The 21,819-nt window shown below is 38.5% G+C and overlaps 2 protein-coding genes and 2 long non-coding RNA genes across 5 annotated transcripts; 3 read left to right on the forward strand and 1 right to left on the reverse strand.

Moving 5' to 3' along the window:
• Positions 1–662: 662 nt before the first annotated feature.
• LOC131017733 (uncharacterized) lies at positions 663–3,224 on the reverse strand. Of its 2 annotated transcripts, none has more exons than XR_009099833.1 (2): positions 3,114–3,224; positions 663–982 (listed from the first exon to the last, which is right to left on the reverse strand). It is a non-coding gene; the product is annotated as an uncharacterized LOC131017733 (long non-coding RNA). The 2 variants fall into 2 exon arrangements; XR_009099834.1 differs by lacking the exon at positions 3,114–3,224 and adding an exon at positions 1,588–1,658.
• On the forward strand, positions 2,023–3,029 carry LOC131017632 (uncharacterized). Its single transcript, XR_009099716.1, has 2 exons — positions 2,023–2,582; positions 2,841–3,029. It is a non-coding gene; the product is annotated as an uncharacterized LOC131017632 (long non-coding RNA).
• Positions 3,225–11,218: 7,994 nt separating the features above from the next.
• Positions 11,219–13,774, forward strand: LOC131018338 (putative late blight resistance protein homolog R1A-10). Its single transcript, XM_057947065.1, has one exon. The coding sequence runs from the start codon at positions 11,219–11,221 to the stop codon at positions 13,739–13,741; it is 2,523 nt and encodes an 840-aa protein (XP_057803048.1). The 3' UTR covers positions 13,742–13,774.
• A 4,711-nt stretch (positions 13,775–18,485) lies between these two features.
• On the forward strand, positions 18,486–19,916 carry LOC131018339 (putative late blight resistance protein homolog R1A-3). The gene has a single exon (XM_057947066.1). It carries the CDS (start codon positions 18,486–18,488, stop codon positions 19,914–19,916), a length of 1,431 nt encoding a protein of 476 aa, XP_057803049.1.
• The last annotated feature ends 1,903 nt before the right edge of the window (positions 19,917–21,819 follow it).

Below are 21,819 nucleotides of genomic sequence, written 5' to 3' on the forward strand. Positions count from 1 at the left end.
TTGCCTCCACGAGTTCTCATACAAAAGATGGGAATATACGTTGCAAAAAGGCTCTTAGTACTAATTGTGATGCACTAACTGTATAACGTCACTACTAGTACTAGGTTATAGTGCCACTGACATAACTCGCTACTGCATCATCAAACTGTCTATATCTGCATCCATCCAATGTATAGATATACGTACACATCGTCATCTCAAACATTTTCATTGCTATGCAACAAATGAAAACCCCCCACATATCAAGATACAAGTGTTAAAATATGAACAACACTTTATCCGTTCAAGAAATTCATACTAGTAGAGGATACTCATAAATAGACCATGTTATTCATATTCACTCACTTGTAAACATATAAACTTCTCCACATACTAGTTTCTTGCAAAATTGCAACTCATACTCAAACTTGTTTAAAACCATGATACTTTAAAACTCTGAAAATTCATACCTGGCTAGGCTGGATGAGATGGAGAGCAGAGCTTTTACTATATTACTCATACTAGTCCAAAGATTCAAATTTATACTAGACTCAAATGAATATTTAGGCTCAGAGCAAACGATCAGCTCTGATACCACTTTGTCACAGCCCGACCTAAGCTAGTGAATAGTTAAGTCGGGAAAAAGTGTGACTGAAAACAAAATAAGAAAATAAAAAGAAAAATAGATCTCAATAAAAATCACTAACCTGCTTAAACAATAATTTACCAAAATATTTGGTAATCATAAACAATCTTTTCTAAAACTCAAAAGCAGACAACTCGCAATACATAACGACAAGTTGTCTAAGTATCAGGTGACATAATTCTGTAAGCTATTAGTTTGAAATCTTTGCAACACATCAATAAAGTAAAACGCACTAAGCGTTGCAGCGGAATAGCTTAAGTGGATTACATGTATGAAGACATGGAATCCTGAGCCTAATTTAGTACTTATATATCAAAAGCTTTGCTCTGCTGACATCCATCTGCATCACAGCTTAACCTGCACATTTAGAAAACATATGCAGGGCTGAGTACTAAAAAGGTACTCAATGGTCACATGCCAAAATAACTTGAAAGCTTGCTCTTAGAGCTATATATTGAACTTGCCATCTCAAGCATCACACAAGAGTTTTATTTAAATAACTTGTGCACGCCAAAACTATAAAACTTCCATGTAATTATCATAAACTTCACATTCGTCTGCAGACATACTTCTTTGTACTCTACCATATCTGCAATGATAACTGTGTGCCGAGAAGGTGGCCACCTTCTACGGTCACTGACCGGCCGATGCGCTAAACCGGCTCACGGTCCTAGACCGGCCGATACGCTAAACCAGCTCACGGACCTAGACCGGCCGATACGCTAAACCGGCTCACGGTCCTAGGCCGGCCGATATGCTAGATCGGCTCACGGTCCCTTGTGTACACTAATCCTGTCTAACATCTGGATAGAACAGGATCCGAATTCGATTAACTTCTGGTGCCAGATAGGTATCATACAAGCTCATAAAAGTTTTGGCAAGTCAATAACTTTAATATAACTTTATTCATGTAAACATCATGAAATAGTGTGCACTTCAGATTTTGAGTTTAGAAAGCCCACCTGATCGTGGTCTGACGACACAAGTAACTCTGAACTAATGCTTTACTTCTTTTTCCTTGTATTTGACCTTCAGTGTAAAATAACTGACTAATAAATAATGAGAAAATGACAGGGACTTGATTTATAAAGAATGCTTATGTTGGTTTTAAGATGATAGCTCTATTGAAATTATGGTATAAAGACTAGTTGCTATTTAGCAAACTTATCAACAAATACCAACATAGGCTTAAATTGCAATACTCATAACTCTAGCGTTAACCATAACTTTACTCACTCTAATTTAATAAATAGCTATTAATTGGAAATAATATAAATCTATTTTTCTCTTCTTTCAAGAATTTGATTCTATAATAATCTAGTGTCAAATTTATGCATAATTACATAGTGTAATAGCATAATTTAATTATAATGATCCTATAAGTCCAGGCTATTTAATAAATCAAACTAATTATTAGCTAATAGCTAATAATCCTTTAAACACATTTATAGGCTTAAGTTAAAATAACTTAGCTCACTTTAACTAAATTAAGGGGCCAATTAAATTAATAATAGTCCAATAATAAATTAAGGCTAACCAAAGCCACCACTCCATTAATCAATCCAAATACGTATAATAAGAAATGGGCCCAAATTATCAAAACCCATTAGAGTAAGTACAACTAATAAAACCCAAGCTTAAATTTTCTTTACCTCTAGCAGTACGTATAATCTCCTAAATCTGCCATTCTCTCTCTTTTCTCTCTACCGTCTCTCTCTCGCTCTCTCCTCCGGCAGATGTCGCCGGTCCTCCCCGCCTCCGGCGCGGCGAGGCCGGCCCTCTCCTTCCCCCTCCTTGTCTTTCTTCCCTATTTTATTCCCAATTTCTAAAATGTCTAAATCATAAAATCTAATTCTTAGGGTTTCTACCTCCCTTCTTCCCCTCTGAAATTCGTCTCCCCGGCGCGGCCTGCCTCCACCGCTGTCGTCTCTGTCGTGCTGCCGCCCCTCTAACTCAGGTAAGCCCCCTATTTCTCTCTTTTTTCTATCTCTGCCTCTCGATCTCTCTTTCTGCCCTCTGTCTGTATCACAGTCTCTATCTCTTTGTTAGCAGCCACCGCGGACTGGCATAGCGAGGGCAGCACCGGCGGTCGCAGCCGCCAGTCGCGCCTCCGCCGCGGTGGCTCGCGGCTGCTGCCGTTCCCCACCCCTGTTCTATCCCCTTTTTTGTCTCTTTCTATTCTATTTGTTTTTCTGACTTAAACTCTTGATTTCAGAAATCGATGCTCTTTGATGAACATCGCCGGCGGCAGGCGTCACCGGTCCGACGAGGCAGCCTTGGTTATACTGTGGCTGTTCGAATTTCATTCTTTTGTATATACTCAGTTATTAACTCCTCGTAAAACTAGAATTTCTTGTAAAAAAATATTCTAGATGCTAAAGAAAGTTGGTGTTATTGCTTGGTATATGCTTTAAGGATGTGTAGCTATTGTTTATATCTGTTGTTCTATTCATACTGAATGAATGGGCTGTAAATAAAGAAATACTACCTGCTTGTCAATCGAATTGCTTGTGAAAGATTGTTGGGGATGATAATGGGCGGCGTATGTGATTTGGCAGACTGGAGAATTGGTTTCGGTAGGGATTGAGGGAATATATATATATTTGTTTCAAGTCGGTTTAACAATAGCAGCAGCAGCTGCGTAAAAAGTGATATACTACGTGGTGGCTGAATACTTAATTAGGATTAGTAAACCTAATAACCTAATTAAAGGCTAATAACTAATCAGCTAAGGTTCGATTAATCCACATACTAACAAACCATTGGCCCAAATAACCACTGTTGGGCTCTTTTATTTTTTATAAAACTCTTGGCCCATTTACTATTGTTGGGCTTTTTCATAAATATTGAAAGTTAGTCCATCTCTTTCAACTTACAGGCTTCTAAAATAATATTAATAATATATATACTTTAGTGAAAATGCTGGGTGTTACATGAACATTCTCTGGTTTTGTTGATGCACGCGGCTGTTGATTGGTAGCAGGAGGAGGACTCACTTGCATCTGAGTCTGTAAATATGATATCATCCGAGCCATATCTGCAGCTGACAAACCAGAGGAATTTTGAGGCGCAACCGCAGCCTCATTAGCTGTCATCTAATTAATAGATCTGTTTCCTTCATTAGAATATCCTTGAGATTTAGGTTTTCCTCTGCCATAGCCTGGGGGATAGCCTATGATCTCAAAACACTTATCCACAGTGTGACTAGTTTTGCCACAATGAGTACACAGAAATTTTCCTCGGCCTCCTCGGCCACGAGCTATACTCGCTGTACTCGCTGCATTAATCATAGAACCTTGATTTTCATAGTTAATGACAGGTGATTGTTGCTCAATAGATCTTTGCCTTTCTACCTGCAAAACTAAGGCAAAAATTCTCTGCAAAGAAGGTAGAGGTGCAGTAGAAATAATCTGAGACCGAATCTGAGAATAAGAGGAATTCAAACCAATAAGAAATTGCATAGAACATTCTTGTAGTTGAAACTCATTCCATTTACGAGAACTCTGGCATCTACAATTATCACAAACGCACCACCGTGATGGTTGAAAATCGCGGTATTCATCCCAGAGAATACGCAACTTGGTGAAATAAGCACTGACATTGTTGAGAATAAAAAGTCAGCAGACAAATAAAGTTAGTCAAAAGATAAAGTTAGTCAAAAGATAATCAAGGATCCCTTAATTATAGGGATCCTCATGATGTTGTAGGAATCCTCATGATGTTGTAGAAGTAATATTGAATATCAGCTCCCTTCTTAATACTATAAAAGGGATGATTGTATCAGCAGGAAAAAACAGAAATACAAGAACAATATTCAAGAAACAAATTCTCTCTTCTATGATGATAACATGTTTTAACATGGTATCAGAGCGGGTTAAATCCTTGAAACTCAGAAAATTATCATCATAGTTTCCAAATCCCTTACTCAAACCTCTTTTTCGATCAAACCTGTTCTTATCTCACGTTGTTTCTCCTGAAAACAAACCACAAAACAAAACATGTCAGAAGAAACCCAAATTACCGATCCAAAAACAACAGCCTCACAAGAATTATCACTACAGATTGCAAATTTAGTGCAAAACTCAAACACCATCTCGCTGGGAATCAAGCTCGATGGCAATAACTACGCCCTATGGGCTCGCCTCATGAAGGTGGCCATAGGGAGTAGAGGGAAATCCGGCCACATCACCGGCCGACCACCACCTCCAAAAACAACGGATCCCGACTACTACAAATGGGAGGAAACAGATCTATCAGTTTTTTCATGGCTCATACAAAACATGGAAACAAAGTTAGTGGTGAACTTTGCTCAACACCAAACGGCAAAAGCTGTCTGGGATAGCCTCGCTATCACCTATGGAAGCGGGGTCGATCCTTTTCAGATTTACGACCTTGAAGTTAAGGCCAACAAAGTAAGCCAAGGAGTACTTACTCTGGAGGATTATTGGAACGAACTGCAGGCGATTTGGCTCACCATCGATCGAAGGGAGCCGAATCCTCTCGGGTGTTGTGAAGAAGGAATCAATAAATACCAGAAATTAATCGAGAACCGGAGACTCTATCAATTCCTCTCTGGGTTGGATCGGAAATACGATAACATCCGGCGAGACATCCTCAAAGAAACACCCATTCCCTCAGCCGAATCGGCTTTCTCAAAAGTAAGACGAGAGGCCGCCCGGCTACAGATCCTGCAGCCGGCAACCAACTCTACCGAAAATAAAGGCTCATCATCGGGAGAAATAGGGGCTGGACTCGCCTCCTCCCGCCACCACTCTGGAACCAGCGGCCGACCACCCCACGCTGCCAGCACCTCCGGCGGCAGAGGTCCCGGCTTACCATTTTCGAAACCAAAAAGGGAGGACAAATCGAAGCTCATTTGCACAAACTGTGGAATGACGAGGCACACCAAAGAAGGGTGCTTTCGACTCATCGGCTACCCCGAATGGTGGGAAGCAAAAGGGAAGGCGGCGGCCGGCGTTGATGGCCGAGAGACCGCCGGATCGGCGGTAGCCGTGGGTGGAGCCGAGAATTCCGAGAGAGGCGTAACCGCGACCGGCTACCAGGCTAGCGGCTCGGCTGCCGCCTTCCCAGGCCGAGATGGCCGAGGAAACAGCAGGCTGTCGACTGCCGGAGCCTATGCCGGCGTTAATGGAGGCGGAGCAGTGAGAGGAAATAAAGGCGGAACCGAGAGAGGAAAGGAGGAATCAGCGGCTGATTTCAGTCAAAGGGAGAGAGAGGCGCCTTTTTTTGGTCAAAGGGAGGAAATATTAGGTATAGGGTTTGATGAATATCCATCAAACCCTCCCATTTTTGCCTTCTCTCAATTTCAGTCCCCTATTTTTCGAAAATTACAAAAGAAACCCCATTTTTTTGAGTCTAGTCCCTCAAGTTTAGGGAAATCCCAGAATGAACCCCATGTTATTCAAAACAGCCCCACAGTTATGCAAAAGTCTAATTTTGACCCTAAACTTTGTGAAAATTCGAAAAAAACCCCTACTGCATGTCAAGTCTCAAATAAACAAATCAGTAGGAACAAAAATTGGATTTTTGATTGTGGGGCTACAGACACTATGACTTTTGATAAATCAGATATACTTGAGTCATCAAAATCCTTTAGAACTCATGTGCAAACTGCTAATGGTGACTTAACTCAAGTAGAAGGGGCCGGAAATATAGAAATTACCCCAACCTTGCGATTATCCAATTGTCTATATGTTCCGTCCCTATCTCATAAGTTGTTGTCAATTAGTCATGTTACCAAAGAACTCAATTGTACCATGCTAATGCATCCTCACTTCTGTTTTCTTCAGGATATCAGGACGGGGGAGATTATTGGGCGTGGCACTGAGAAAAATGGACTGTACTATGTGGATGAGATTGCTCAAAAAGGCAATGTGATGCTGGCTCACGGAACTGCAAACCGGGAAGCTTGGCTTTGGCATCGTCGGTTAGGACATCCTTCCACGGGATACCTTAAACTTTTATTTCCAAAATTACTCCAAAGTGATACTCTTTCTTGTGAAACTTGTATCTTAGCTAAAAGCCATAGACAATCTTTCAAATCAAATGATACACAAGTGAACTCTATGTTTTCTTTAGTTCATTCTGACGTTTGGGGTCCTTCGCCCGTGATAGGGGGACAAGGTTTTAAATATTTTTTGTTATTTATTGATGATTGCACTAGGATGACATGGGTATATTTTTTAAAACACAAATCTGAAGTTTTTGAAAAATTTACTCATTTCCATACTATGGCTCAAACTCAGTTTCAGAAAAACATACAAACCCTTAGAACCGACAATGGGGGGGAATTTGTTAATAATTCCATGAAAATATTTTGTCAAACAAAAGGGATTATTCATCAAACTACTTGCCCCCACACTCCTGAACAAAACGGAGTTGCCGAAAGAAAAAACCGAATTTTACTTGAAATGACTCGTTCTATGATGATTGAGTCTCATGTTCCCTCCTCGTTTTGGCCCGAGGCTGTGGCAACCTCGGTTTACCTTGTCAACCGTCTCCCTACTAGGACTCTTAAACTTAAAACCCCATTACAGAAATTGTCTACCCTGGCTTCCATACCTATTGCCCTTACACTTCAACCACGGGTCTTTGGGTGCTCTGTTTTCGTTCACATTCCTAAACATGAACGCACCAAACTCTCTCCTTGTGCAGTCAAGTGTGTGTTTGTAGGATATGGGGTTAATCAAAAAGGATATAGGTGTTACAATTCCAAAACCCGTCAAATTATCACCACCATGAACTGTGATTTCCTTGAAACTGAGTATTTTTACAATAACCACCTTACCAGTCAGGGGGAGAGTGAGAGTGAGATTGACTTGTTAAGTTGGTTACCAATGCCAAACAGCCCGGAAGCAGATCCAACAGAAAAAGTTAACCTTGCCACAGAGCAAACTCCATCCACTACTGTACAAAGTCCGCCTCCTCAGCCAATATCTCCTCCGCCGTTGGTATCTGAGGTAAACACCCCTGAACTTACCACTGAGATTTATGGTTTCACTGATCATATGTCTCAAGATGTTGAAAGGAATCAGGGAGAGAATCAATGCCTTGTTGAAAGGGATCATGAGGAGAATACAGCAAATGAAGGTACAAAGGGATATGTTCTACCACCCAGGAGTACTCGGGGTATCCCTCCCAAACGGTATACCCCGGAAAAGTTTGGGAAGAATTCTCGGTACGCAATTGGGAATGTAGCAAAAGGAAACATATCCAAAACCGCATCTGTGTAAGCTTGTACCTCGAGGTGTTCAGTCTTCTTGAACAGCACTCCATAGTCAAAAGTCTTCTTCAAATATCTCACAATTCTGAGCGTAGCTTCCATGTGGTCAGCCTGTGGTTGGTGCATGAATTGGCTAACAACACCAACAGCATAAGCAATGTCAGGTCGAGTATGGGAAAGATAGATAAGTTTCCCTACCAGACGCTGATATTGTCCTCGATCGGCTAACTGAGCTCCTTCCACAATTTGTAGCCCATGATTTACGATCATAGGAGTTTCTGCTGGCTTGCAATCTAGCATCCCAGTTTCAGCTAGGAGATCTAGAGTATACTTCTTCTGGTTGATGAAGATCCCCTTCTTTGATCTGAGAACTTCAATTCCGAGGAAGTATTTTAGTTTTCCTAAGTCCTTCATTTCGAACTCTTTGAACAAGCTTTCTTTCAACTTTTGAATCTCCTCTGTGTCATCCCCTGTTATAATCATGTCATCAACATAAATAACCAAACAAGAGATTAGATCACCTCGTTTCTTTAAGAATAAGGTGTGATCTGAGTTGCTTTGCTGGTACCCAAACTTCTTCATGGCTGCGGTGAATCTTCCAAACCAAGCTCTGGGAGACTGCTTGAGCCCATATAAGGTTTTCTTCAACTTGCAAACTTCACCCTCTCCAAAATCTCCTGAAAAGCCTTGAGGCACCTCCATGTAGACTTCTCTCTCTTCTTCAAGCTCTCCATGTAGGAAAGCATTTGTAACATCGAACTGATGAAGATCCCAGTCCTTATTAGCAGCAATTGAGAGGAGCACTCTGACAGTGTTCATCTTTGCAACAGGTGAGAAGGTCTCCTCATAGTCGATTCCATACATCTGTGTGTATCCTTTTGCGACCAATCGAGCTTTGTAACGCTCAATAGATCCATCCGGTCTCCTTTTGATTGTGAAGACCCATCTGCATTCTACAGTTTTCTTCCCTTTTGGTAGTCTACACTTCTCCCATGTATGGTTTCGATTCAGTGCACTTATTTCTTTCTTCATGGCATCTCTCCAGTGTTCACTTTTCAGAGCCTGTTCTGCTGTTTGTGGTATTTCTTCATCATACAGGGCCGCCTAATCATGGAAGCTGCGCTCAGAATTGTGAGATATTTGAAGAAGACTTTTGACTATGGAGTGCTGTTCAAGAAGACTGAACACCTCGAGGTACAAGCTTACACAGATGCTGACTGGGCTGGAAACCCAGTAGACAGGAAGTCAACAGCTGGATACTTTGCATTCATCGGAGGGAATCTTGTCTCATGGAGGAGTAAGAAACAAAAGGTGGTAGCTCTCTCTAGTGCGGAAGCAGAGTTCAGAGGGATCAAGAGTGGATTGACTGAAGTCCTTTGGTTGAGAAGACTGTTAACTGAGTTGGGCCTTCAACCAACACAAACATGCCAGATGTTCTGCGACAATAAAGCCGCGATTAGCATCTCAGAAAATCCTGTTCAACACGACAGAACAAAACATGTCGAAGTGGATAGGCACTTCATCAAGGAAAAGATTGAGGAAAAGATTGTGGAGCTCCCGTTTGTGAGGTCCGAAGATCAGCTCGCTGATATCCTAACCAAAGCTGTAGACTTCAAAAGTTTTTCAGAAGTTCTTTCCAAGTTGAGTATCGAAAATCCCGTCACTCAACTTGAGGGGGAGTGTTGAGAATAAAAGTCAGCAAACAAATAAAGTTAGTCAAAAGATAAAGTTAGTCAAAAGATAATCAAGGATCCCTTAATTATAGGGATCCTCATGATGTTGTAGGAATCCTCATGATGTTGTAGGAATCCTCATGATGTTGTAGAAGTAATATTGAATATCAGCTCCCTTCTTAATACTATAAAAGGGATGATTGTATCAGCAGGAAAAAACAGAAATACAAGAACAATATTCAAGAAACAAATTCTCTCTTCTATGATGATAACATGTTTTAACAGACATCATCAGATCCCTGCTTCAAAGTGAGCAATTGTTGCTTCAGTTGACAGATACGAGCTAAGTTACCTTGAGAAAACCGCTCTTTCAAATCGCTCCAGATAAGAGACGCATCATCGATATACATGATGCTGGAACTGATCTCTGGTACGACAGAATTGCGAAGCCAAGATACAACCATGCTGTTGCAACGAAGCCACTGAGAAAATAACAGATCGGTAGAATGAGGTCGTATAATCGAACCGTCGATAAAAGCAACTTTGTTCTTCGCCATAAGCGCCGTCGTCATCGAGCGACTCCATGTGATGTAGTTTGAACCGTTCAATTGCTGTGTGACTAACTGGACTCCAGGATTATCACTGCTGGGTAAGAAATACGGACTAGATTGATCCTCGTAAGGAGGTGATTGGTTGTTTTTGGATGGGGAAGGCGTGTGAGGTGCCATCGGAAAAAGGAAGAAGAAGATTTCAGCGGAAGGCTTTTGCTCTGGATACCATAACAGAAAAGAGAGCTTGCAGCAAAAGTAAAGTGTATTTCATATTGATCAAAGGTTTACATCACACAACTAACACTTATATACTAGATACAAATCGGAAGGAAATACACACACGCACCGCGCATGGTGCCAGCTCAGCATAACTAATCTAGATGCAGCTAGGCTTATTTAATAGTGGGTGCATGCAGCATGCATGACCCTTATTCTAATATTCTCAACAAACTAAGAAGCTATGCTTGCAAAGGCAGTTACTGGATGACAATTTGAATAATTTGTATTTCTAAACTTCTCTTTATAAATATACGGATGGAGTCATAAAGTCATCATTTTTAGATTTAGCTTTTTCCAAAAAAAATTGGTGAAAATGCACACACTTGGCCTAAGCATCTTCCTCTCTTTTGAAAATTGAATTTCCTAGTTGGTATTTCAGCGGTTTTGTTGGATGATAACTCCTATATTTTCTTATATTTTCTTCTACTTCTTAACTGTTGTCTGACGTTGACTTGGTTTGAATAGAAGAATAAAAATAATATGGGTTAATTCATTGAAAGAGATATATCATTTTTACATGCTGAGGATTGCCGGCCTCATGAGAGAGAGTGGTGATTTTTTTTTTCCTTTTTGTTTTTTCTTGAATATTTAAAAAGCCATATATCATTTTTACAAGAAAATGGAAAAAAGCCGTTCACAAGAAATTCGTCACATTATAGACGGCATGGGTAAGGACCTTAATTTTATGGACCTTAATATTATAAATGAAAAGTGGTAATTATCCCTTAAATATTTCAACATACAGCTACATTCGCTACCCAACAAACCAATTCAAATGGAGTTATGTTAGAATTAATCAACTCACAACTCACAGGTTTGACAAATTGTTTCTGCACAATCGAGATATATGGCTTATGAAGCTTTTGATACTCTGCTTCAAACCTTAGATCGAATCCTAAAGCATGGCGATGATCGCGCCATCACTCATTCTGTTAAACAAGAAATTTTATCCATCCGCGTCCAAGCTGTCGTCTTGCAGTTGAATCTCAAACATTATCCAAACAAAGAAACAATCAGAGATGCAGCAGTTTCAACACATGAGATTATTGAATATCTCTTCTCTGAAGAAAACCTTTCAGATGGAGCCAGACTTGCGAACAGGCTGAGGAAACTAGCAGAGAGATTGGAGTCAACCGTTGGAGATGTGGTGGATTGCATCAAGGGTAAAGGCTCAATCGGCAGTGTAACTGATTCTGCCGATGTTAGTTCATCATCAAGATCAGCAATCACAAGCAGCAAAGATGATGGTGTGGTTGGTTTTGAAGAAGATGTGGAAGTGATCAAGAATCGGCTTTTAGAGAGATCATCCAGACTACGAGTCCTCCCAATTGTTGGAACAGGAGGCATTGGTAAGACCACACTTGCTAAAATTGTTTATAATCATGCATCCGTTGTGGAAAATTTTGATATCTGCGCCTGGGTCACAATATCACAAGATCATAGTGTAGAACGTATTGTTCTAAATCTTCTAGCTTCCATGAAAGAAATTTCAACACTAAGAGATAGTGACATCCCTATGGAAACCTTAATTTACAAATACCTACTAGGTCGGAGGTATCTTATTGTAATGGACGACATGTGGAGTAAGAAAGCTTGGGATGATGTAAGGATGTTGTTTCCTGACTCCGGTAATGGCAGTTGGATCATAGTAACCACAAGGCTGCATGATGTGGCTGCTTATGTCAACTCTTCTAGTTCCATTCATACTATGAGTGTGTTGGATGCACATCATAGTTGGAATTTGCTAGAGCAGAAGGTGTTTGCCGGTAGATACTTTCCTATTGAACTAAAAGATATAGGGAAGAAAATTGTTCAAAATTGTGGAGGACTCCCCCTTTCAATCGTGGTGGTGGCAGGACTTCTATCTAAGGTTCATACTCGATCCTCATGGGAGCAAATTGCTGCAAATGACGGGCAGCTTGAATCAATAATTGGTTCGAGTTATACTCATTTACCCAATCACTTGAAGCCATGTCTTTTATATATGTCTGGCTTTCCAGAAGATCAGGAGATTCGTGTTACAGAGCTTGTTAATCTTTGGATGTCCGAAGGTTTTGTAACACTTTCAAATGGATCTAAAAGCTTAGAAGAGGAGGCAGAAGATTGTTATGAGGATCTTGTCGAGAGAAGTCTAGTTTTGGTCGCCAACAGGAAGTTTGATGGGAAAATAAAGAGTTGCAGCCTTCATGATATTGTGCGGGAATTTTGCATAAGGCAAGCTGCAAAAGAGAAGGTAATTCTGCCAGTTATTGATTATTTACCTACTCCTATCCTGCGAAGGCATTTTGTTCCACGTCTCATAAAAGATCATCACAGCATAAGTACTACTTCCTATGATCTACTACATCTCAAAGACTCTGTGCATAGCTCACACATACGCACCATTATATGCATCCCCAAGAAAGGGGGTAGGTTTGTGGGCATTGTAGAGAAGTTTAGTTCATTGAGGGTCCTTCATGTTTTACGTAGAAGCGATTATTGGGACTGGGAGCCAGGTCAAGTGTTCGATCTGGTTCATTTAACTTACCTTGCTTCCAACATTCCCAATAATATAGTTCCTTCAACCATATTAAAGCTTCAGAATCTTCAAATTTTAATTATTTATAGATCTGAGGTTCGTTTGCCTGTGGAGATTTGGAGGTTGCGAAAATTAAGATATCTTATTGCCTTCTCATTTCAACCCTTACCGAGCCCTGAGTGGGAACAAAATCCCCTCGATAACTTGGAGGCACTTTCGCTGGCAACAGACTTGGTGTGCAGTAAAAGAATGGTGGAAATGATTCCAAACATTAAAAAGTTGGGAATATGTTACTCCAAGGAGAAGTTTGATGTGAATGCAGGCTATTGCCTCGACAATCTTAATTTGTTTTGTCAACTTGAGAAATTGAAATTGGAGATGAGTGGAGGTTTTTTATCGAGACAACTTGCTGAAACTAGAGGTCTAAACTTTCCTCTACAACTGAGAAGGTTAACCTTGAGTGGTGGGAAGCTTCCTTGGAATGATATGACCATCATTGGTTCATTACCTAATCTTGAAGTGCTTAAACTAAGAAACTATGCTTGCAAAGGCAATTACTGGATGACAATTGAGGGAAATTTTCGTGAGCTGAGATTCTTGCTAATTGACCGATCAGGTTTGGTTGATTGGATAACTGAAGCTAGCCACTTCCCGAGACTCGAGTGCCTAATACTTCGTCGGTGTCGTGTTCTATATAGGATTCCACGTAATATTGGATACATTCCAACACTTAAGCTGATTGAGGTCGAGAAGTGGCACATGCGTAGTCTTTTAAGCTCGGCAGCACTGATAGAAAAAATGCAACGGAATTCTGGAAATGATAGCTTTCAAGTTCGTGTGAAGCATTCCTGATATGATGTTGTTTGAACAATATAGATAAAGTGTCGTCCGCTCCTTTTCAGGTTAGAGATTAATTTAGAAACTACTGTTTGTAGAAATTATTCAGATTTAGCCCATGTTTGGTTGGGTGTTTTTAGAGGTTGGAAAGGGAATCAAGTAAGTGAATCCATTACTTGTTGTTTGGTAACTCATTATACCCTTACTTGAGGGTAACCCAATCACCCAATTTGTTACCCCTCAAAATAGAGGGGAAACAAAAGAAAGGGAATCCCTTACTAATGATTCATTTCCATTGTTAAACCAAACACTCAATAAAAGTAATGATTATTGTTACCATTCCACTCCTTTATTTGATTCCATTCCCTTTCCATTCCTCTACTTGAACCAAACGAGCATTAGATGATTGGTATTTGTTGGATGACTAGTCTATTTTCTTTCTTTTTCCAGCTGTAGAGTTTTGAATTGCTGATTAAATATTCAACTGTTTAAATTAAGAAGGGAGAGTTGAAGGAGATTTAGTCTCAGTTGATGAAGCTCCATGCAAATCTCAATGATATGGAAACAACACAAGGAAGATGAAACTTTCTTGAGCCTGCAGTATTTTCCGGTGACTTTGTTGTGTTGCTAATGCTGAAATTTTACCTTCTTTATTAAAGATACTTGGCGGTCTAAACTTACGTCTAGTCCCCAAGGGGACATCAAGTGGTGCGAACTCCTATTTACGAACAGTGAGGTCTAGGATTCAAACCCTAAAACTGAGAAGGGTTAACCTTGAGTGGTTGGAGGTTTTCTTGGAGCGATATCACCATCATTGGTTCATTACCTAATCTCCAAGTGCTTAAACTAAGAAACTATGCTTGCAAACGCAGTTTCTGGGAAACAAAAGACACAAAAGAAACAACGGAATTATGGAAATGATAGCTTTCAACCTGATAAACTGATCATCTTTCGACAATATAGATATGATGTCTGCTCCTTTTCTGGTTAGAGATTTGTAAAATTTGAATAATTTGGTTGCCTTTATTTCGAGAATTGCTCTATATAGATATATGTAGTCACAAAGTCATCATTTTCAAATTGAGTTTTTTTCAAAAATATTGGTGAAAATGCACAACTGGCGTAAGCATCTTCCTCTGCACATTTAATTTGCTACTTGGTTTTGTTAGATGATTCCCATTTTTACTTCTTTTTTTTCCACTGCAGAGTTTTGAATTGCCATTGTTTATGACGTAGCTCATCAAATACTCGTGTTCAAATTAAGAAGGCAAAGAGTTGATGGTAGAGTATAGTGGATAGGAGTGGGCCTTTTGTTTTATGCTTTTTATTGGGCTTTAGCCCACTTATTAGTCCACATTGCTTGTGATTTGTGAAAACACCTATAAAATTAAGGGCAGATATGCTTGTGTATGTGTGCTAGGAAAGATGAGAGAGAGAGAGAGGTTGAGAGAGAAATGAGAGGCTTTTGGGCTATCTTTTTCAATCTTAGACCTGGGCCATTTGTTTAATGGTTTTTATTGGGCTTTAGCCCATTAAGGCTGATATTTTAGTCCTCATAGCTTGTGATTTGTGAAAACTATAAGGAGGTGTTAAGTATAAACTCGGGGATTTAAGAGAGAATTAACTATCGAAATTCGATCATTAAATTTTAGAAATATATTTTAAAAAGTAGTAATGTATCGTTATATTGAAATAAAAGATTAAAAAAAACCATTACTAGCAATCGATATAATAATCGTTATTTTTTTGGTAAAAATAATAAAATAAGTAAATAGTACTACCTTCGCCCATAAAAAATAGTTTTGGTAAGGGACAGCATGAGTTTAAATAAAAATGGTTATTGTATTGTGAGTGGAGATAGAGTCTGACTTAAAAAGTATTCCATCCATCCACGATTTAATGTCCCACTTTGGTGTGGGCACGGAAACTGAGAAATCTGAAAAATGTGATATGGATGAAACATAAGGGGTAGTTGACTAAAATTATAAAAATAGTTGACTAAAATGATAAAAATAGTTGAGTAACGTGATAAAGGTGTTGTGAGTGGCTCCACTAGTGATAAAGTGTATTAAATATAGAATATAAAAATGATAATGATGTTTTAATGTGGGTCCATTAGTGGCAAAGAGTAGTAAATATAGAAAAAAAGAAGAGTAAAAAGTACAAAAAAACAGAATAGGGGTTTAATTTGTGGACACAAATTTAAGAGCAAATAGGACTTTAAATTGTGGACGGAGGGACTAGTGTTTATAATGATAATTAATTGTATTGTGAATGGAGAATAAGACCCACCATGTGATAGATATCTATAATAATAGAAAAAGAGCCTAAGGCATCCTAAGGCACAACTTGTGGATTGCCTATTTGACCCTATTATATATTTTATTTTAGGGTTATTTTACATATTATATATTTATAAGATTATATTAATTCATTAGATATTACACTTAATCTATGTGATATATATATAGCTATTGATAAGGCTTATAAATAAATATATTCATTCAATAAATTATCTAATAAAAGTAATGAATTAATAGATTTTCTAAAATAATAGATTATCAAATAAAATAACATTAATTAAACGTACAACGTACGTTTTTTCTGCTAGTAGTTTTTAAAAATGGAAAGGTCTTAAGTTTTGTGAACATCTCAAAATGATAAAAAAAAATGACTAATTTTTGTTGCACGGATGGAATATTAAGAGCACCTCTAGTGGGGGATAGATTATTAGATAGTTTTTAACGATTGATATTTTAATTGTTAAATATAAAAAAATTAAAATAAAATGATCCCTTGTTAACGATCGAATATTCAGTCGTTATTATTTTTATAAAAAAACTGAAAACATAATAATTATCGATTAAATTGGATAATTATTTCTCAATCATCCTCAAAAGTAATTGCATTGTATTCTATACTAAACAAGTATCGTGAATAATTTATAGATTTCGCTAGAATTAATTTATAATTTCAGTAGAATTGATTTATAGATTCAATGAAATAATTCTATCTATTTTCGCAATATAAGGAGTTTAATTGAAATAAGGAGAATCTGTAAGTCACAACGCTTATATCTCCTCAATTATTATCAGAAACATTATGTGGCTACCTTTCTTCTACCTTCAGCTCTCACATTATTGCCAACTGGTAAGATAAGATGTGTCGGTTGGCTCTACAGTTTACTAGTCGTTGACGTCGCCTAAATTAAGATTCTATCAAATTCTTGTCCAAAATTCTCATATTTGCATTCTGTTTCCCTTCGACTGATATCGATCATGGCGGCCTACGCAGCCTTGGTTTCTCTAATGCATATCATAGACGACCTCGAGCGCCACCATTCCCCTCCGATTTCTCTAAACAAACACCAAGTTCAATCCCTCACTGAAAATGTCACGTTCTTGCAGGAGTTTCTCGAAGCTTATATCTCCCCTGTTTCCGACGACGCAGATCCCTTGGAGATGCGTATTGCAGATGCAGCTTATGCAGCTGAAGACGCCATCGAATCTCATATTGTGGCCAAGATTCAGCTGAGCAGATCCAAAGAAACCATTCGCAGCCGTTTCCTCAGCTGCTTTCAAGCTCCAGAGGATCCGAAAACTGTCTCATCAAATCATGATGATGATGAAGAGATGAACTTGTTTCAAGATGTGCAAAATATGATACAAGAAATGGATCAGATCAAGAGTTTGGCGATGCAGAGGAATACAGAGAAGGTGGTGCTCCATGATACGCGGCGTAGCTTCGTCTCTGCTTCTTCTTCCACTGGGAAGAGCAGTAGTGGCATGGTGGTGTGGTCCGACGTTGTTGTCAATGGAATCTTGGAAAGGGTCGTTTCGGACCAACGCGAACGCCAAGTCATCCCCATCACTGGAATGGGCGGGATAGGTAAGACCACTCTTGCCAAAACTGTTTATTCGAAGAAAATTATTGAGCAGCGTTTCGACGTTTGTGCTTGGGCCACTATTTCTCAACAATACAACACAAGGGAAATTCTTTGTGAACTTGTTTCTCAAGCCACTAATAAAAGCAAGGAACAACTGAGTGAAAAGAGTGAAGATGAACTAGGATTAGAGCTCTACCAGCATTTGATAGGTAGAAGGTTTCTAATTGTGATGGATGATATGTGGAGTATCGATGCTTGGGATAGGATACAGCGTTTCTTCCCGAAAATGAGAACTGTAGTCGGATATTAGTGACGACTAGGCTTTTACATTTGAGTTCCCAATTGAACAACAATTACAGCCTTCAAATGGAATTTTTAGATGAGGTTAGAAGCTGGGAACTGTTCTCAAAAACTGTGTTTGGGGTTGGAAGTTGCCCTCATGAGTTAGAGAAAATTGGAAAGAAAATAGTCGAGAATTGCAGAGGACTTCCTTTATCAATTGTTGTAGTGGCGGGTATTTTGAAAAATAGGGAACACACTCTAGGAGTTTGGGAATCAATTAGGAAGAACTTAGCTTTAGAAGTGAATTTGGAGAATGATAAGCATTGCTTGAAACTGTTGAAAGTGAGCTACAATCATTTGCCACTTTATTTTTTTTTTTTTTTTTTTGATCGGGCAAAGTCATGTTAGATGTTAGTAGTTAGTTCCCCATCCACTCCAAGAACCACCTTATCTCTCCATTCACCAAATCCACCTTATATCTCCAATCTCCAATTCGCTCCCAAGAGGGATCGAACCCGGGTCACTTCACTTAAGTGAGGACCTGGTGGCCAGTGGGCTTTGCCACTTTATTTAAAGCCATGTTTTTTGTATATGGGAGTGTTTGAGGAGGATGATTCTGTTAGAGTATCAACACTCGTGAAGCTATGGGTTTCAGAAGGATTTTTAAGACCCATGAATGGCAAAAGTTTGGAAACTATAGCCATAGAGTTCTTACGGGACTTGGTTGATAGAAATCTCATTCTAGTTGGTAAAGTGGGGAAGACAGGAAACATAAAATTTGTCAAAATTCATGATTTGTTGAGGGATTTATGCTTGAACCAGAGCAAGAAAGATGGGTTCTATCATGTCATAGGGCAATCTAGTCCTCGAGGCATAAGTAGCCAACGCCGCGTTGTTGTACCCAGGAACGCGCCAAAGAAGAAAGTTCTTGACGACTTGCAGTCTATGCCACGTGCTCGTTCCATTATCAGTGAATGTGGGAGAGTACCGCGTATTAAGAATTCCAGGTTGCTTAGAACATTACAGGCATACCCTTATTTTGAAGATAAAAGATACGTGATCAAGTCCCTTGCGCAGTATGTTAACTTGCGCCACCTTGCTGTTGAAGTTGGTAGCATCTCCTCGATCTTTACCTCGTTTACTCGCCTCTGGAATCTGCACATATTGATTCTTTGTTGTTGGAAGGTGTTCACTGCACCGGCTGAGATTTGGAGAATGCCACAACTTAGGCATATTGAAATGACTGGAGTAAGATTTTATCTTCCAGAACCTTCGAGTGATGATGTCGTCGTCATGGAGAATCTACTGGTGCTTAAGGGAATAGCAAATTTCAGGTGCAGTGAAGAGGTGGTTAAGAGAATTCCCAACATCAAAAAATTGAAGATACAGTATTTTGGGAGAGGGGGAATCGAGCAAGATGATGATTATTGTGTGAACAATATCAGACATTTGTGTAAATTGGAATCCCTCTACGTACGGCGTCACTATGGTTTTATAGCTTCTTTGTCTGTGCTCACATTCCCCCAAAGCCTCAAGAAGTTGAATCTTGACATGTATGGTGACTTTGAATGGGAAAAAATATTGGAAAAGATAGGTGCGTTGCCCCTTCTCGAGAAGTTCAAGTTGTGGGAGGGATGCTTTGGAACAGGCAAGTGGGAAATGGTTGAAGGCCAGTTCCCTTCCCTCAAACACTTGCAATTGTTTGCGTGTCCTAATTTGAAGCAATGGACTGCGGAATCGAGCTCCATCTTTCCACGCCTTGAGAAGCTTCATCTTTCTGATATGCGACAGTTGAAGGAGATCCCGACTCAAATTGGAGACATACCGACGCTGCAAAAGATAAGTATGAAAGATTGTGGCGAATCTGCTGTGATGTGCGCAAAGGAGATCGTAGAGGAACAAGTAGAATTACAAGGGGAAGATCTTCCATTTCATGTTCAAGTTTGGGTTCAGCGTAAGAACGAAGCACTAGTGCAGAACTTGGCAGGTCCCAACTTCGAAGTCTATGCATTACAGTATTAGCTAGCTAGGTTTTACCACCATTATCTCTCTTGTTTTTGTGTATTTGCTTTTTTTTTTTAATCCTCTTCCCTCTCACCTCTTATCATCTCCCAACAAAGAGAGAGAGAGAGAGAGATGGTTCTCAATAAGCTTATTTGCTTATTTTTCTTTAAGGGGCAATGTATTTATCTTTCTCAACATGTCATCCAACACCAACTCGTCGTTCATCTCGAATTTCAACTTCTTAAGAGAGTGTGGGAAGGTAATCTTAGGCAGAGAAGCAGAATATATAATAAAACAAAGCTAACAAACACTACAAGAATACTTCACATTACTATAATGTGCAGCGACTAACTAGTGTCGCCCGAGAAGGAGGCTGTGTCTCCAAAATTAAGAAGAGAGAGAGATTGAGAGAGAAATGATAGGGTTGGGCTCACTTTTCTCATTCTTTGACTTGGGCCTTTTCTTTTATTGTTTTTATTGGGATTTAGCCCACTAAGGCAAGGCTGCTATTTTACTCCTCATCCCTTGTGATTGTGAAAAATTGTAAAGAGGTGTTTGATTTAAATGATAATATATGATTGATATATAAAATAATTCAATTTAATTGAATAATTGGTTGTATGTTTCGACCGATGATGAATAGCTTTTGCTATAAAGTAATAAGTTAGTTCTATACGATGAGTGAATTTTTGGTAGAAAGTATTCAATATTACTTAAGATCCAATGTACCAAATTTTATGTCCCGTGACTCTCAATCTTTTTTATTATTTATTTTTTTTTCATCATTTTTTTTCTACAATTATTATTAATTAGTGCTTATTCCAATTAAGGTAGATGATTATTTTTTATTAGTTAAAACATTGGATCTCATCCATTCAACGTAAAAACATGCTTCACTTGAAAAAAAATCAAGATGCATAAAAACTAACCATTCACATTAGATGTCAAAAACAATAAGGGAAGAAGTAGTATTGATTATTAGAAAATATGTCCATAAATTTTCATTTTCGAATAAATTTCTACTTCGATGAATCAATACATGCATTCGTGCAAGAACCATTTTTTTATTCTTCAATGTAATTTGAAGTGTTTTTACATGACAAAATAAAAATGTTTATATTACTCAACTCTGATAAACCTGGATTTGTAGTAGCTAGATCTGCCAAGCGTGACTTTAAACTTGCGATAATATTAAAATAATATGAATATATTAATTTATTTATAATTGTGTCTATGTATGGTTTATATATTTGGGCCTTAAATGGGCTGAAAACATCTTATTTGGGCTTTCCTTATCAAAAAGGGAATCCCTAGCTAATTTCATCAATGTCAGTATCAATTCAATCCTCCTAACAATATAGAGAAATTTTGAACTAAAAAATGATTGATGTCGTTTGAAGACCATGATATAGGTTATCCTATTTACAATTTCGAACGTATGTTTTCTCCGTTCCGAAAAAATTCTTTATCAGTTTTTTTGTTAACGAATGTCCTAAAGCTAAAATTGAAAATGTGATAGACAAATCCAGAACATGAGCTTCAAGAGCCTTTGATAAATTTTGAATTTAAAAAATTCTCTATATTAATTTGAGAATAAAATAGATAAATTCTAAAAGTTGGAATAGACATAAACGAAAGGTTGAGATAGAATGTGATATTAACCCAAGCAATAATATAATAATATCTTATTGTGAGAACTGTAATTAAGAAATTATTATTGATTTTCTTTGAAAAAAACAAAAAACAAATAACTTATAAATTAATTGCATTGAACCTATAAAATATCTATACTAAATAAGTAGGGTCAATTTCATGAAAGAATTCTCGGTGTTTAGCAATAAGAATTTATTCTCCACTAAAAATGCTATCTTTCGTAAGAATGAGAATCAATGGATATGAATAAATCAATGAAATCTACGAA

The sequence above is a fragment of the Salvia miltiorrhiza genome, chromosome 3, assembly GCF_028751815.1.
Source record: "Salvia miltiorrhiza cultivar Shanhuang (shh) chromosome 3, IMPLAD_Smil_shh, whole genome shotgun sequence".
NCBI lineage: Eukaryota > Viridiplantae > Streptophyta > Magnoliopsida > Lamiales > Lamiaceae > Salvia > Salvia miltiorrhiza.